At 41.8% G+C, this 14,798-nt stretch overlaps 1 protein-coding gene and 1 long non-coding RNA gene across 3 annotated transcripts in view; one reads left to right on the top strand and one right to left on the bottom strand.

Annotated features, from left to right (window-relative positions):
* GPC6 (glypican 6) overlaps positions 1-14,798 on the bottom strand; it is a 795,255-nt gene that overhangs the window by 321,421 nt on the left and 459,036 nt on the right. Inside the window, exon 4 of the mRNA XM_056555584.1 lies at positions 10,656-10,821. Coding sequence (XP_056411559.1) covers positions 10,656-10,821 — 166 coding nt within the window. The remainder of the gene's footprint in view (positions 1-10,655; positions 10,822-14,798) is intronic.
* LOC130355452 (uncharacterized) overlaps positions 1-14,798 on the top strand; it is a 66,689-nt gene that overhangs the window by 36,091 nt on the left and 15,800 nt on the right. For both annotated transcript variants that reach the window (XR_008888530.1, XR_008888529.1), the window contains exon 2: positions 2,974-3,070. This is a non-coding gene — a long non-coding RNA (uncharacterized LOC130355452). The remainder of the gene's footprint in view (positions 1-2,973; positions 3,071-14,798) is intronic.

The raw sequence follows: 14,798 nt of genomic DNA, 5'->3' as shown, positions 1-14,798 counted from the left end.
GGACTTGCATAGAGGTGGACATGGGGGAATTCTATGCCAGTGATTCCCAAACAGGGTGCCTCCAGCTGTTGCAAAACTCCCAGCATGCCTGGACAGTCAACAGCTGTCCGACAATACTGGGAGTTGTTTTGCAACAGCTGGAGGCTCCATTCTGGAAACAGTGGCGTACCAGACGCTTTAATTTTTATTGGGGAGGGGAGGGGGGTTGTATAGGGGTATGTGTATACGTAGTGTTTTTTACTTTTTATTTTATTTTTTGTGTTAGTGTAGTGTAGTGTTTTTAGGGTACAGTCGCATGGGCGGGGGTTCACAGTAGTTTCTCGCTGGCAGTTTGAGCTGCAGCAGAAAGTTTGCGGCAGCTCAAACTTGCAGCCAGATACTTACTGTAATCCTCCGCCCATGTGAGTGTACCCTGTACGTTCACATCGGGGGGGGGGGGGGGGACATCCAGCTGTTGCATAACTACAACTCCCAGCATGCCCGGTGGCTGTCGGTGACTGCTGAGAATTGTAGTTTTGCAACAACTGTAGGCACACTGGTTATGTATCACTGAGTTTGTGACCCAACCCAGTGTTTCACAACCAGTGTGCCTCCAGCTGTTGCAAAACTACAACTCCCAGCATGTACGGTGCATGGTGTACGGTGACTGCTGAGTTGTAGTTTGCAACAGCTGGAGGCACACCGGTCGTGAAACACTGAGTTAGGTAAAAAAAAAACTCTGAGTTTCACAACCAGTTAGCCTTCAGCTGTTGCAAAACTACAACTCTCAGCAGTCACCGACAGCCAACGGGCATGCTGGGAGTTGTAGTTATGCAACCAGCAGATGCACCACTACAACTCCCAGCATGCACTTTAGCTGTTTGTGCAAGCTGGGAGTTGTAGTTATACAACAGCTGAAGGTACACTTTTCCATAGAAAAAATGTGCCTCCAGCTGTTGCAAAACCATAAGTCCCAGCATGCCCATAAGGGAATGCTGGGAGTTGTGGTGGTCTGCCTCCTGCTGTTGCATAACTACAGCTCCCAGCATGCCCTTTTTGCATGCTAGGAGCTGTTGCTAAGCAACAGCAGGAGGCTGTCACTCACCTCCAACGATCCAGCCGCATGGTGTCAGTCCCGCCGCCGCCGTCGCTCCTGGGGCCCCGATCCCAACATTGACGCCGGGGATCGGGGTCCCCAGCACCCGGGGTGCACGTCCCGCACCCGCTCACGTCCTCCGGAGCGGGTGCGGGAGTGACACCCGCAGCAGGCGCCCTGATTGGTCGGCCGGTAATCTGGCCGACGAATCAGGGCGATCGTGAGGTGGCACCAGTGCCACCTCACCCCTGCCGGCTCTGGCTGTTCGGGGCCGTCAGAGACGGCCCCGAACAGCCAGTAAATCCGGGTCACCGGGTCACTGGAGACCCGATTGACCCGGAATCGCTGCAGATCGCTGGACTGAATTGTCCAGCGATCTGCGGCGATCGCCGACATGGGGGGGCATAATGACCCCCCTGGGCGATATGCCGGGATGCCTGCTGAACGGTTTCAGCAGGCATCCGGCTCCGGTCCTCAACCGGCTAGCGGTGGGGGCCGGAATTCCCACGGGCGTATGGATACGGCCTCGGTCCTTAAGGACTCGGGATGCAGATGTTAAAGGGGTTAAAGGGGTACGCCACCCCTAGACATCTTATCCCCTATCCAAAGCATAGGGGATAAGATGTCTGACTACCGTGGGTCCCACCACTGGGGACCCCCGCGATTTCTCCTGCAGCACCCCCACATATCAGCAGCATGGAGCTATGTTTGTTCCGTGGCTGATGATGGGTGATACAAGGGCCGGGGTTTCGTGACATCCTGGCCCCGCCCCCTCATGACATCAAGCCCCACCCCTAAATGCAAGCCTATGGGAGGGGAGTAACGGCTGCCACGCCACCTCCCATAGACTTGGATTGAGGGAGCGGGGTGGGATGTCATGAGGGGGCGGGGCCATGATGTCACGATACCCCGGTCCTTGCATCATCTGTCATCAGCCACGGAGCAAACATAGCTCCATGCTGCTGATGTACGGGGGTGCTGCAGGAGAGATTGCGGGGGTCCCCAGCGGCGGGACCCCAATGATCAGACATATTTTCACCTATCCTGTGGATAGAGGATAAGATGTCTAGGGGCGGAGTACCCCTTTAAGCCACAAGCAGGCCTTTGGCCTTTAAAGACCAAGGTTTTTTTTATTTATTTATTCATTGTTATATGATTTATAACATTTTTGTGTTGGTATAGTTGTATGTGTGCTTGTTTTTAAAGGTCAAGTAGTTTTTTTCTCAATAGACTCATTTGTGGTATGTGTAGTTTTAGTCATTCTTTTTTTTTATCTTTTTGTATATCCTATGCCTAAATAACATGATTACTTTAGTCTAATAGTCAGTATACATGACATAACTTGTTTATTTTCCATGGATGTAGTAATAATTTCCCCCCTCTATCACCTGCTCTGAAATCATGCTTTTTCAGCCAAATAATAAGGTTATACTTCCCATTCTGTAGAGAAAACTTTTCAGCAGTTTCATTATTATCCTCATATGCAGGATTACAGTGAAAGGTGATCCCATATATAGATATGACATGATCAGGCCATTCACAATAAGTGATAGCCACAGAATCCCCCTTCTATAGGACTGTACTGATACATTTGTAGATTACTAATAAGTGCAAACTAATGGGTAAATGATTCTTGTTATGCAGGTAATGATAAATGCATTATGTATTTTACATTAATCGAGTCATCTCTCAAACATGAATTATAAAGACATTTTTCTTAATTTATGACAATTATAATACATTTTTGTGTCTGCTGCCTTTTGTAACAATTCCAAGCAAGACTCACTATAATATGATTGCTACTATTAGTATAATTACTGGTGTATTATCATCTTTTATACCAATAAAGTAAATGAAAGCTCAAGACTTATCCTTTGTCATCTCTTATTATTTTTCAGAATTTTCTATCCGCTTTCAAATCACTGCAGTGGGGAATTGTTGTTGAAGGATTTACTAGTTTGTGTAACCTCAAATGGCACTTCAGAGATTTACTTGGTAGGTATTATTTTTCCATTCCTTGATGTTTAAAGTATGGATTTAGTCGCTATTAAACTATTCTTAACATAAATAGAAAAGCGCTATGGGACACTAGTTGGAAAGAGTTGGAAAATATTTCAGAACATTGTATATTTAACTGTTTGGAGTAACCCTGGTACCTAACCTTTATACAGATAGAGTACAAACTATATAAATGTGAACATGTTTGGATACCACTGCTATATATACATTTTTAATAAACTGCGATATACCTAGATGTTTTTTAAAAATATTATACTTGACTTTTCTAACTACTCAGTGCACTGCAAAATGCAGAATTAGACTATGTCCACATGTCATTTTTTCAGCCATATTTTGTTCCAAAAAAGGCTAATTTGCAGTTCAAAAGACGTTTTAGAAAAATGGAACTCAACAGAAAAACTGTTGGCAATGCTCACATTGACCCTGATTTGTCAAAATGTGTAAGAGAAAAAGTGGAGACATTTTGTCCAAAGCAACAAATCACAGTTCAGCCACCAGGGAGTAGTCTGTAAGTGCATTAGTCATCCAGCTGACATCCTGACTTATGGAGTAGCCTGTAAGCACAGCAGCTATCCAGCTGACACCAGTGTAAATGATATCAGACTGAATGGCCCTTCTGGGACCTGGGTATCTTTACGTGTGCTTCTTGTATATTTTTTCAATTGTGTAATTGTACTATTAGAGATATGATTGGTTTTGTCCCTGTTGATTTTAGTCCCCTGGTGAAGCCTGATATTCGTTTAGAAAAGAAACAAGTTGGAACAGTTTGTAAGCAGGCCACCGTTTGGTTTAGCTGCAAAACTGAACCATTGCTGCTCCTTCGAGCTCAGAGGAGCCCTTGTTTCTTTCCCAGCATCCTGATGTACCTGCCTCTTATGAGTTAATAAAGCATCTTCATGTTTGCCACTGATCCAAGGTGAGTACTGCGTTATTGTTACTTTTAGCTACTTCATATTATGGACTACACTATCTTTACGGCTCATGCAGCATAGTCAAATAAAATAAAAAATCTGGAATACCCCTTTAAAATGCAGTATGAACCTAGCCTCACATTTATATTCTGTCCCCTCTTTTTTTTTGTTTTGCCTTGGTTCTCGCACCCCACACATTTGACCCAGGTGTTTTTAAGAAGTAGAAGACTGCATACGGGTTTATTTCTAGCTTCTCCCAGGCCAAGAACACATGGTAAGGAGAACTTGGTGATCTGTTCACAATGGAGTGGGGCTGTTTCATGGCCATTGTTGCTGTGGCACTATGTCTGTGGGGATAGGTCTGGCAGTAGTGGGGCTGCTGGACCACTGGGTTGTTTTCCCTATGGGCACTGTTTTTGTGGAAGTGGTTTTTGCCAACCTGCACCACCCCATTTTATGTTAGGGACCAACTTGAATCAGGTGGCTGTGATGTGGTGAGTAGGCTTATACAGTTTGATCATAATGTATTCTAACCTGGTATTAGTTTTTGTAATTGTGCTGAGAAACAATAGATCAATGTACAATGAGGGACAGCTTTTTTGTTTAACTTTGTTGCAGGAAAAGTCACAAGCTGGTCCCATGAGACTTTTCCTGCGACATTTCATTTAGACTGTTTAATTTTTCTGACCCTGAAGTGATCTCATTTAGATCACTTGGTGCAGTGGTCACTAATTTATCATGTGCAACTTTTCTGCAAAAAGTCGCAAAAAAGTCGCACGGGCCAGATATAGAAGAAATCACAGGCATGTAAACCCTGCCCAATATCACTCCATGCAACAATTGTATTAAGGTCCATGTGACTTTTAATACAATTGTCGCACAGCCCACCACTACTCTGCAAAATTTGCCAAGAGCAGCTCAGCGGGCATTCATTCAACTTCTGAAATACATTTCATGTAGAGATGAGCAAATTTTTGAAAGATTCAAATCGTCCGATTCGCGGAATTTCCCGAAAAAATGAGGTTTGTCCGAATTTATTTCTAATCACTATTAAAAATGGCTATTTCTGGGCTACAGAGGGGTGTAGAACACTTTGCTTTGTCCTAACATACATAGGGAGTGTGATGTGTTAGTGAAATAGTACTGTTATTCAGTATGACACGCAGATTGTTTTGGAGATGTCCTTCATGCCATGAGAATGCAGTGACAAGAGTTACCTTCCATTCTGGACTTCTTATCTGGCTTTTATGTATCAAAACTATTTATTTAAATTCTATAAAATTTTATTTGAAATTTTACATGTCACTTTTCATCAATTATAAAACAAAAACGTCTTAACCCCTTAAGAACTCAGCCCATTTTGGCCTTAAGGACTCAGCAAATTTAAATTTTACGTTTTCTTTTTTCCTCCTCATCTTCTAAAAATCTTAACTCTTTTATATTTTAATCTACAGATGAATATGAGGGCTTGTTTTTTGCGTGACCAGTTGTCCTTTGTAATGACGTCATTCATTTTACCATAAAATGTATGGTGCAACCAAAAAAATACTATTCATGTGGGGAGATTGAAAAGAAAACCACCATTTTGTAAATTTTTGAGGAGACCAAATAGTTACTGAATGACACAGCCTGGAGGTGGCGGCAGCATGAGAAGACCATATAGTTGCTGAATGACACAGTCTGGAGGTGGCAGAAGCATGAGGAGACCATATAGTGGCCGAATGACACAGCCTAGAGTTGGCGGAAGCATGAGGAGAGCATCTAGTGGCTGAATGATACAGTGTAGAGGTGGCGTTAGCTTGAGGAGACCATATAGTGGCTGAATGACACAGCCTGGAAGTGACGGAAGCATGAGGAGAACTATATAGGGCTGCAAAATCAAGTGTGTAGCTTTGGCTGGCCTTTCACAGTAAATAGGCCCAAATTAGTTTAACAGGAAAAATATAATGGACACCACGTTGGTGTATGTACAGTTTACACTTATGAGAGGAGGACTGTGCGCTCCACTACGCTTAAAACTAATTAGACTACAGAAATAAGTGTGTATCTTTGGCTGGCCTTTCACAGTAACTAGGCCAAATTAGTTTACCAGAAAAATATATAAAGGACACCATGTAGGTGTACATACAATTTACACTTATGAGAGGAGGACTGTGCACTCCACTCCGCTTAACTCCTTAAGGACGCAGGACGTATTTTTAAGTCCTGCGGCGGCTCCCGCGATATAACGCGGGGTCACGCGGTGACGCAGCGTCATATCGGGCCGGTCCCAGCGGCCATCAACGGCCGGGAACTAGATACTAATACTAGACATCACCGATCGCGATGATGCCCTGTATTAACCCTTCAGATGCAGCGATCAAAGTTGACCGCCGCATCTGAAGTGAAACTGAAGTATCCCGGTATCTCAGTTGGGCTATTCCCAAACAGCTTACAGGTCACCGGGAGGATCCCTACCTGCCTCCTCAGTTTCCGATCGGCGATTGACTGCTCCGTGCCTGAGATCCAGGCAGGAGCAGTCAAGCGCCGACAACACGCATGTTAATACATGCCAGTGATCAGTGTAAAAGATCAGTGTGTGCAGTGTTATAGCCCCCTATGGGGCCAATAACACTACAAAAAAAAGTGTTAATATTCCCTAATAAAAGTTTGAATCACCCCCCTTTTCCCATTAAAAAACAAAAAACTGTGTAAATAAAAATAAACATATGTGATATTGCCGCGTGCGTAAATGCCCGAACTATAAAAATATTTCATTAATTAAACCGCACGGTCAATGGTGTACACGTAAGAAAATTCAAAATTCAAAAATAGCGTATTTTTTGTCACTTTTTATACCATTAAAAAATGAATAAAAAGCGATCAAAAAGTCCGATAAAAACAAAAATGATACTGATAAAAACTTCAGATCACGGCGCAAAAATGAGCCCTCAAACTGCCCCTTACATGGAAAAATAAAAAAAGTTATAGGGGTCAGGACGACATTTTTAAATGTATACATTTTCCTGCATGTAGTTATGATTTTTTCCAGAAGTACAAAAAAATCAAACCTATATAAGTAAGGTATCATTTTAACCATATGGACCTACAGAATAAAGATAAGGTGTCATTTTTACTGAAAAGTGCACTGCTTGGAAACAGAAGCCCCCAAAATTAATTTTGTTGCACAATGATTTTCTTTTCCGTTTCGCCATGGATGTTTGGGTAAAATGACTAATGTCACTGCAAAGTAGAATTGGTGGCGCAAAAAATAAGCCATAATATGGATTTTTAGGTGGAAAATTGAAAGTCCTTAAGGGCTTAAGGGGTTAAAACTACCGTATTTATCGGCGTATAACACGCACTTTTTAGGCTAAAATTTTTAGCCTAAAGTCTATGTGCGTGTTATACGCCGATACACCCCCAGGAAAGGCAGGGGGAGAGAGGCCATCGCTGCCCGCTTCTCTCCCCCTGCCTTTCCTGGGGTCTAGAGCCCTGCTGCCGGCCCTTCTCTCCCCCTGGCTATCAGATTTGATTCACTAATCCCTAATGTCATGCTAAAAAAATTAAAAAGTGACATGTCCTTTCTTTGATGTATATTATATGTGTAATATTCAAATACATGTTTAAAAAAAAAAAAAAGGAAATGTCCAATATAAAGAAGGCTTGAAAATACACATATATTTTGATGCTAGTTTCAAGAGAGAAACATACAAAAAAGTTTTTCATCCTACTTTTCATGCTGTGTGAACATACCCTTATAGAAACTATCCATTATAGATTTTAAAGCTTGGAATCCATATGAACAGTGCCAGATCTGTGTGTCTATAAATGCTCTTTAGCGGTGCAACCAGTAAGTGTTTTATGGATCCACTCAGGAGTGTATCTAGATTAATTACTGCTTCAGACTATTTGATAAATCCACTTGAGCTGGTAATTAATCTACCAATGCGTCTCTGATGAGATAGAAAAAGCCGTCACTGCACCATCAGAAAGGCTTGATAGGACGTTCTACCAGACATTTATCACCCACATCATTCATAAATCCTCCTTTTTCAGTTTTGTAGAAACAGTTCCTTATTAAACGGATTCCAAATTTTCTTTTAACCCCTTAATGGGTGTCAATGTAATTTCATATAGCATAGTCATAAATATATGGCCTTAGTTGCTGTCAGAGATAGTTAAAGCTTTACTGTCATTTGTAAAATCTTTTGATATGCCCCCCAGATGTGTCAAAAGTTTATATTACACCAGATCTCTGTCCTGAGACCCACTGCAATTGTGTGAAATGACCAGATAAAGCATGCGGTAACGTGCTTCACCTCCAAGCCAGTTGCCTAATCTAACCAATGTGCTTCATTATAGTCTATGGAGCACATCAGTTGGATCTAACACACTTTAGGCAATATTTGATGTTAGTTGGGGGAGGATCAGAAAGGGTAGTAGATGCTATCATTCCTAAGAGAAACTAAATAGACTTGGGGGTCTTTTTCTGCTGACAAGATTCTAGACGAAAATGCTAAAATAGCCTGTTCAGCCAATCACTGGCTGCAGCAGGTCACCATTGTGGTGACTGGCTGAGGGGCATTTCCTTCATGTTAGTGGGCCATTTGAAAATGGAGCAAGTGGATCAGTAAGCTGATAACTCATTGTTTCATTTTTTCACCCAGTCTTCCCCTTATACCATTTTAAAGCACAACTTTCATTAACTCTGTCTATATAACCTACACACAGCCTTTGTACTGTGTGCAGATGGTGTGTACAGCACCGTCTTTACCTTATTTCTGCTGACTTTTATCACCCCAAAAAAGGCTTTTGATCGCAGCTACACACAGTCGGATAGGCGTGGCGCTATGCCCCGCCACCGCCACGCCCACCCCGGTATGTCAGCACTGGGACTGATGTGTGATTGACACACAGGTCCCAGCACATGCGCCCCTCAACTCAGCTAACAAGAGCCGCAGCGTATGGCATCCAAGCAAGCACTCACTCCCGCCGCCTGCCTCCTCAGTGAGCCTGTGCAGTGCTAGAGGCAGAGAGCGCACGTCCTCTCTGCCTCTAATAATGGGGACTGTCCTGCGCACATTTGCAGGAGAGAAGAAAGAAGAAGCAAGAGGATAGCAGGCACGGAGTACAGTACATACATTATAAAAGGTGCATATCTGAATTAACTTGTTTTTGACTTGCACGTTAGCTGAGCTGAGGGGCACATGCACTGGGACCTGTCTGTCAATCACAGAGCGGTACCAGTGCTAACCCATGGGGAGGTGAGCGTGGCAGCGGCAGGGCATAGAAAACCTCGTGCCACGCCTATCCGACTGTGTGTGGCTGCGATCAAAAGCATTTTGGGGGGTAATAAAAACCGGCAGAAATAAGGTAAAACCGGTGCTGCACACACCATCTGCACACAGTACAAAGGCTGTGTGTAGGTTACATAGCCCGGAGTTCATGACAGTTGCACTTTAAAGCATCAAATAACAATGTATGTGTGAGGAAACCTTACAGTTCACATGAGCAGATTTTTCTAACTGGATAACATCCTTTTATTGTAATATGGAGCTGATATTAAAGGGGTAATCTAGGAATAATTTTTTTTTTACTATAAACAGGATAAGGGATAAGTGTCTGATCACGGTTTGTCCAACGCCCTGGACACCTCCTGTTTAGCACCTTCTGCTCTAAGCTCTTCAGCCCCCACCTTCAGAGACGTGCTTGTGTGGTGGCCCATTCATCCAGTCAGTGACTGAGACTGGTCCCTTATCACGAGTGGGTCGTCACACTCAGCTCATCACTGGCAGGGTGTGCAATGCTTTCATTGCAGACATGAACCTCACATACCAGGGGAGAGTGCTATAGAATTAGAAGCAGACTTTTATGGAAAGAGCACATGGGCAACCAGGAAAGCATTAATAACATCTTCAGGAGAAGGTGTTACTGGCCTTTTCTGGGCATGCTGGGCATCCTTCCAGTACTTATCAGCTGCTGTATACTCCACAGGAAGTTGCATTTTTTGTCTGACCACAGTGCACTCTGCTGACACCTCTGTGTTCCTGCTCTGGATAGTTCCTAATACACAAATCCCCATAGCAAACCTCTACTGCTCCAGACAGTTCCTGACATGGACAGAGGTGGCAGCAGAGAGCACTGTGAACAGACAGAAAAGAACAAATCAACTTCCTCTGGAGCATTCAGCAGCTGGTAAGTACTGGAAGGATTAGAATTTTACAATAGAAGTAATTTGCAAATCTGTTTAACTTTCTGGCACCAGTTGATTTGAGTTGTTTTCCACTGGAGTACCCCTATAAGTATGCATTTCCTTTATTGTAGTATGTAAAAAAACATTCCTAAAAGTCTGTGATAGCATATAGATGCATTAATGTTTTAAATTCTCTGTATGGACTTTAATGGGTGTTTTCTTTCCATAAAGTAGTGCATGTTGTGCTGTTCATGTCCTCAGGTTTCCCTATTACATCCATTAAAAAAAAAGAAAAAGAAAACATGCAAACCAATTAGCTACCAATAACTGCAAATAAAAGCCAAAAATAGAAATCTCAGTAATTTTTTTGTCAAATTGGAGCTACCTAGCTCCTTGGGTTTGTTCAGACCTGGCTGCAATAGGAGCATGATGCAGTCACTTTACCAATATTGTGCAAAAAAATTCATTTCCATACCGACAAAGAGATTCCATTCAATGTCCAAATCGGCCTGATTGGCCAAACAACCCTTCAAGACGTTGAGGCAGTAGTTGGTACAAGGCTTCAATTCCGGCATTCCATGGCAGTAGGGACAATACAGCATCTTCAGTAATGCTCTGAGACATCCAGCATTTGGGCTGAGCTGCAAAGGTAGAAATATGTGACAAACTATTTTACTGGAAAGTAGGAGCCAGTTTATGCTTTTGCTAAATAAATTCTAGATCAGTGGTCTTCAAACTGTGGACCTCCAGATGTACAAATCCCAGAATGCCCAGACAACAGCTGGAGGTCCACAGTTTGGAGACCATTTTCCTAGATACATACAGTTTCAATGTTAATGTAGAAGTATCTGTTCAACAGAAAAACATGAATATATTAGCAAGCTTTGAGTATACAGCTGTGGTCTTTACACCGCTGATATACTGTTTTTTTTAATGAAAAAAACAAACTGATCAGTAATTGAAATTTATAAGAAACACTTTAGCCTATTGATAATCTTAGAATAACATGAAGACCTTTTTGGCAAAAGCCCCTCTGCTGTCGAAGTATATAGTTCCATGGGCTCATGAGGAGAGTAGTTTAGACTGAGATGTACTTCATATTTACCAAAAGAGAATGATGAGCCAGAGATTTAGGCATCAGCGACACACAGACTATTACAGTGAGATGTTCCTATTTCAACTAATAAATTGCAGGCCACAATAGCACACTAATGTACATGCAACTTAAAAGTCAAAATATAATATAGATATGGCAAGTAACTGGTGTACATGCCTCATATTACTATTATATTACTATTCTTATATACCGTACTATGTGTTTTACACTTTGTCCAACTAAGGAGCGTGGTTGAGTGTACGGGAAGTGCTATTACACATTACTCAATGCTCAAAATTATGTCAGAAATAAAGACAATCAATAAATGGTGTAATGTTAGACAAAAGTGTTTAAAGATGCACCAAACAGCATGAGCAAGCTTGATAAATCATTTGTAGTATTTGCTAGTAACATAAAATGTGTCGGCAGATAAGAACCATTTGGCCCATCTATTCTACCCAATATTCTACATACATATGCTCACATGTTTTCTAATGCAATTTTTGAAGCCAAATCCAGAAATGTATTTTTAATGTGCTCAGCCCTGGCATTATACATGTCCTCCAGCTATAATTCATTCCTGACTTTGGCTTCAAAAATTGCAATACACAATAAAGGGGTATTCCAGTATAAGAAAATTGTATTTGCATTAAATAAAACTTTTCTGTATATGGGGCTAAAGGACGGCACATTTTTTGTGTCATGATCTGCAGTTTTTATGCACTTATTAGATTGCAATGACTGTACAATGCTATTGCATAGCATTGATCAGTGAGATCGGCGATTTACTGGTTCAGCACATTTTTTTGTGTCATGATCTGTAGTTTTTACCAGTATCATTATTTCATGCTTGTATAGTGTTTAGCGTGAGGCATAATACATAATATATTTTAATAGTTCAGAACATTCAGCATGCAGCACTAACATATATATATATATATATATATATATATATATATATAACCAAAGAATATTCCAAACTATTGTAAAAACCTGGCTTACAGGTGCAGGCTGCTGGGACAAATATACAGCAACAGGAGAATACAGCAGCACACTGCTAGCACAGAGATATAGATGAAACATGAGTATATAGATAAAACATGAGTATATAGATAGATCATGAAAAGCTATACAGCTGTAGTGCAATAAATGACAATATGAAATTATGAGGTACTTAGCTTGCAAATTTGGCGCCAAATAGCGTGGACCGTCCCATCATGATAAGGTGACCTCATTCTGGGACGGACCCTACACTATGAATATGCCTCTGTGTGAACAGTACAGCAGGCATTGCAAGGTCTGAAACATCCAAGGCACCTTATATACACCTATTAGAGGTGGTTGGGGTGCAGGAGCCAACATGGAGGTAGCTACTCCCTCGTATGTGTAATACAACCAAAGAATAAGTTGGCCAGCACTATTGATTCCAAACTATTGTAAAAACCTGGCTTACAGGTGCAGGCTGCTGGGCTAAATATACAGCAACAGGAGAATACAGCAGCACATTGCTAGCACAGAAATATAGATGAAACATGAGTATATAGATAAAACATGAGTATATAGATAGAACATGAAAAGCTATACAGCTGTAGTGCAATAAATGAAAATATGAAACTATGAAATTATGAGGTACTTAGCTTGCAAATTTGGCGCCAAATACCGTGGACCGTCCCACCACGGTAAGCTGACCTCATTCTGGGATGGACCCTACACTATGAATATGCCTCTGTGTGAACAGTACAGCAGGCATTGCAAGGTCTGAAACATCCAAGGCACCTTATATACACCTAATAGAGGTGGGTGGGGTGCAGGAGCCAACATGGAGGTAGCCACTCCGCCGTATGTGTAATACAACCAAAGAATAAGTTGGCCAGGTCACCTTACCGTAGTGGGACGGTCCACGCTATTTGGCGCAAAATTTGCAAGCTAAGTACCTCATAAATTCATTGTTTCATATTTTCATTTATTGCACTACATCTGTATAGCTTTTCATGTTCTATCTATATACTCATGTTTTATCTATATACTCATGTTTCATCTATACCTCTGTGCTAGCAGTGTGCTGCTGTATTCTCCTGTTGCTGTATATATATATATATATATATATATTGGAGATGAGTGGATATTTGAAAAATTTGATTCGCCGATTCGCTGAATTTTCCAAATAAATTCTGTTCGGTCTGAATATATATGTGGTAAATCTGTATTAAAAATGGCTATTTCTGGCCTATAGAGAGCCTCAATAGGGGTGTAGATTACTTTGCCTTGCTGTAACACACATAGGGTGTGTGCTGGGTTAGTGAAATAATACTGTTATTCAGTATGACATGCAAATTAGAGGCATCGCTATTAGAATCACAGTCGCAGAGCGGCACAATGACAGAGCCTGGAGGTGGCAGCAGTATGAGGAGACCATATAGTGGCTGAATGACACAGTCTGGAGTTGGCAGCAGCAAGAGGAGACCATATAGTAGCTGAATGACACCCTGGAGTTGGCGGCAGCATGAGGAGACCATATAGTGGCTGAATGACACAGTCTGGAGGTGGCGGAAGCATGAGAAGACCATTTAGTTGCAGAATGAGACAGCCTGGTGGCATCAGCAGCATCAGAAGTCCTGAAAGTGACCCGGTGACATAGTGGGGCAGTGGGTGGCAATACCAGTACCTGATGATGAAGGTGGGTGAAAAAAGGAAATCTTGGCATCAGATGTGTGACATCAGGCGGGTGGCAGGATCAGAATAGTAGCTGAGGCAGGTAGGCAGAAGAAAACAGTCTCTTTTCTAAAATTGTTAGTGTGCATATGTAAGTATTGAGGATATGCATTATGTAAAACTTAACTTTTAATAATATTCTTAGAATAAAATATATGAACCCAAATTTTTCTGTTCACCAAGACAAACCAAGTGAAGAACAGCATGACACTGCTGTGCCCTGCACACATGGTATGCTGAAGGGCCACTGAGACTTGTCCGTGCAGTGGAGGCTGAAGACACGGTGGAGGATGAGGAGGCGGAGTCGCACACTGTCACAGGACCAATGGCCTGAGAGCGTGGAGGAGGAAGTGGCGTGACTGTGCAAGGAGAAGAGCATATTTAACCCCTTAAGGACTCGGACAATTTAATTTTTACGTTTTCGTTTTTTGCTCCTCGCCTTCTAAAAATCATAACTCTTTTATTTTTCATCCACAGACTAGAAGGAGGGCTTGTTTTTGCGCGACCAATTGTCCTTTGTAACGACATCACTCATTTAATGATAAAATGTATGGCGCAACCCAAAAAATACTATTTGTGTGGGGAAATTGATAAGAAAACAGCAAATCTAGCAAATTTTGGAAAGTTTTGTTTTCACGCTGCACACTTTGTGGTAAAATAGACATGTTTTCTTTATTCTGTGGATCAAAATGATTAAAATGATACCTTTTTTCTATTATTGTAGCGTCTTAAAAAAAATTGACTTTTTAACCAAATTAGTACGTTTATAATCCCTCTATTTTGCTGACCTATAACTTTTTAATTTTTCCG

This window comes from Hyla sarda, chromosome 2 (assembly GCF_029499605.1).
Source record: "Hyla sarda isolate aHylSar1 chromosome 2, aHylSar1.hap1, whole genome shotgun sequence".
NCBI classification, from domain to species: domain Eukaryota; kingdom Metazoa; phylum Chordata; class Amphibia; order Anura; family Hylidae; genus Hyla; species Hyla sarda.
This window is presented reverse-complemented; position numbering and strand designations above follow the sequence as displayed.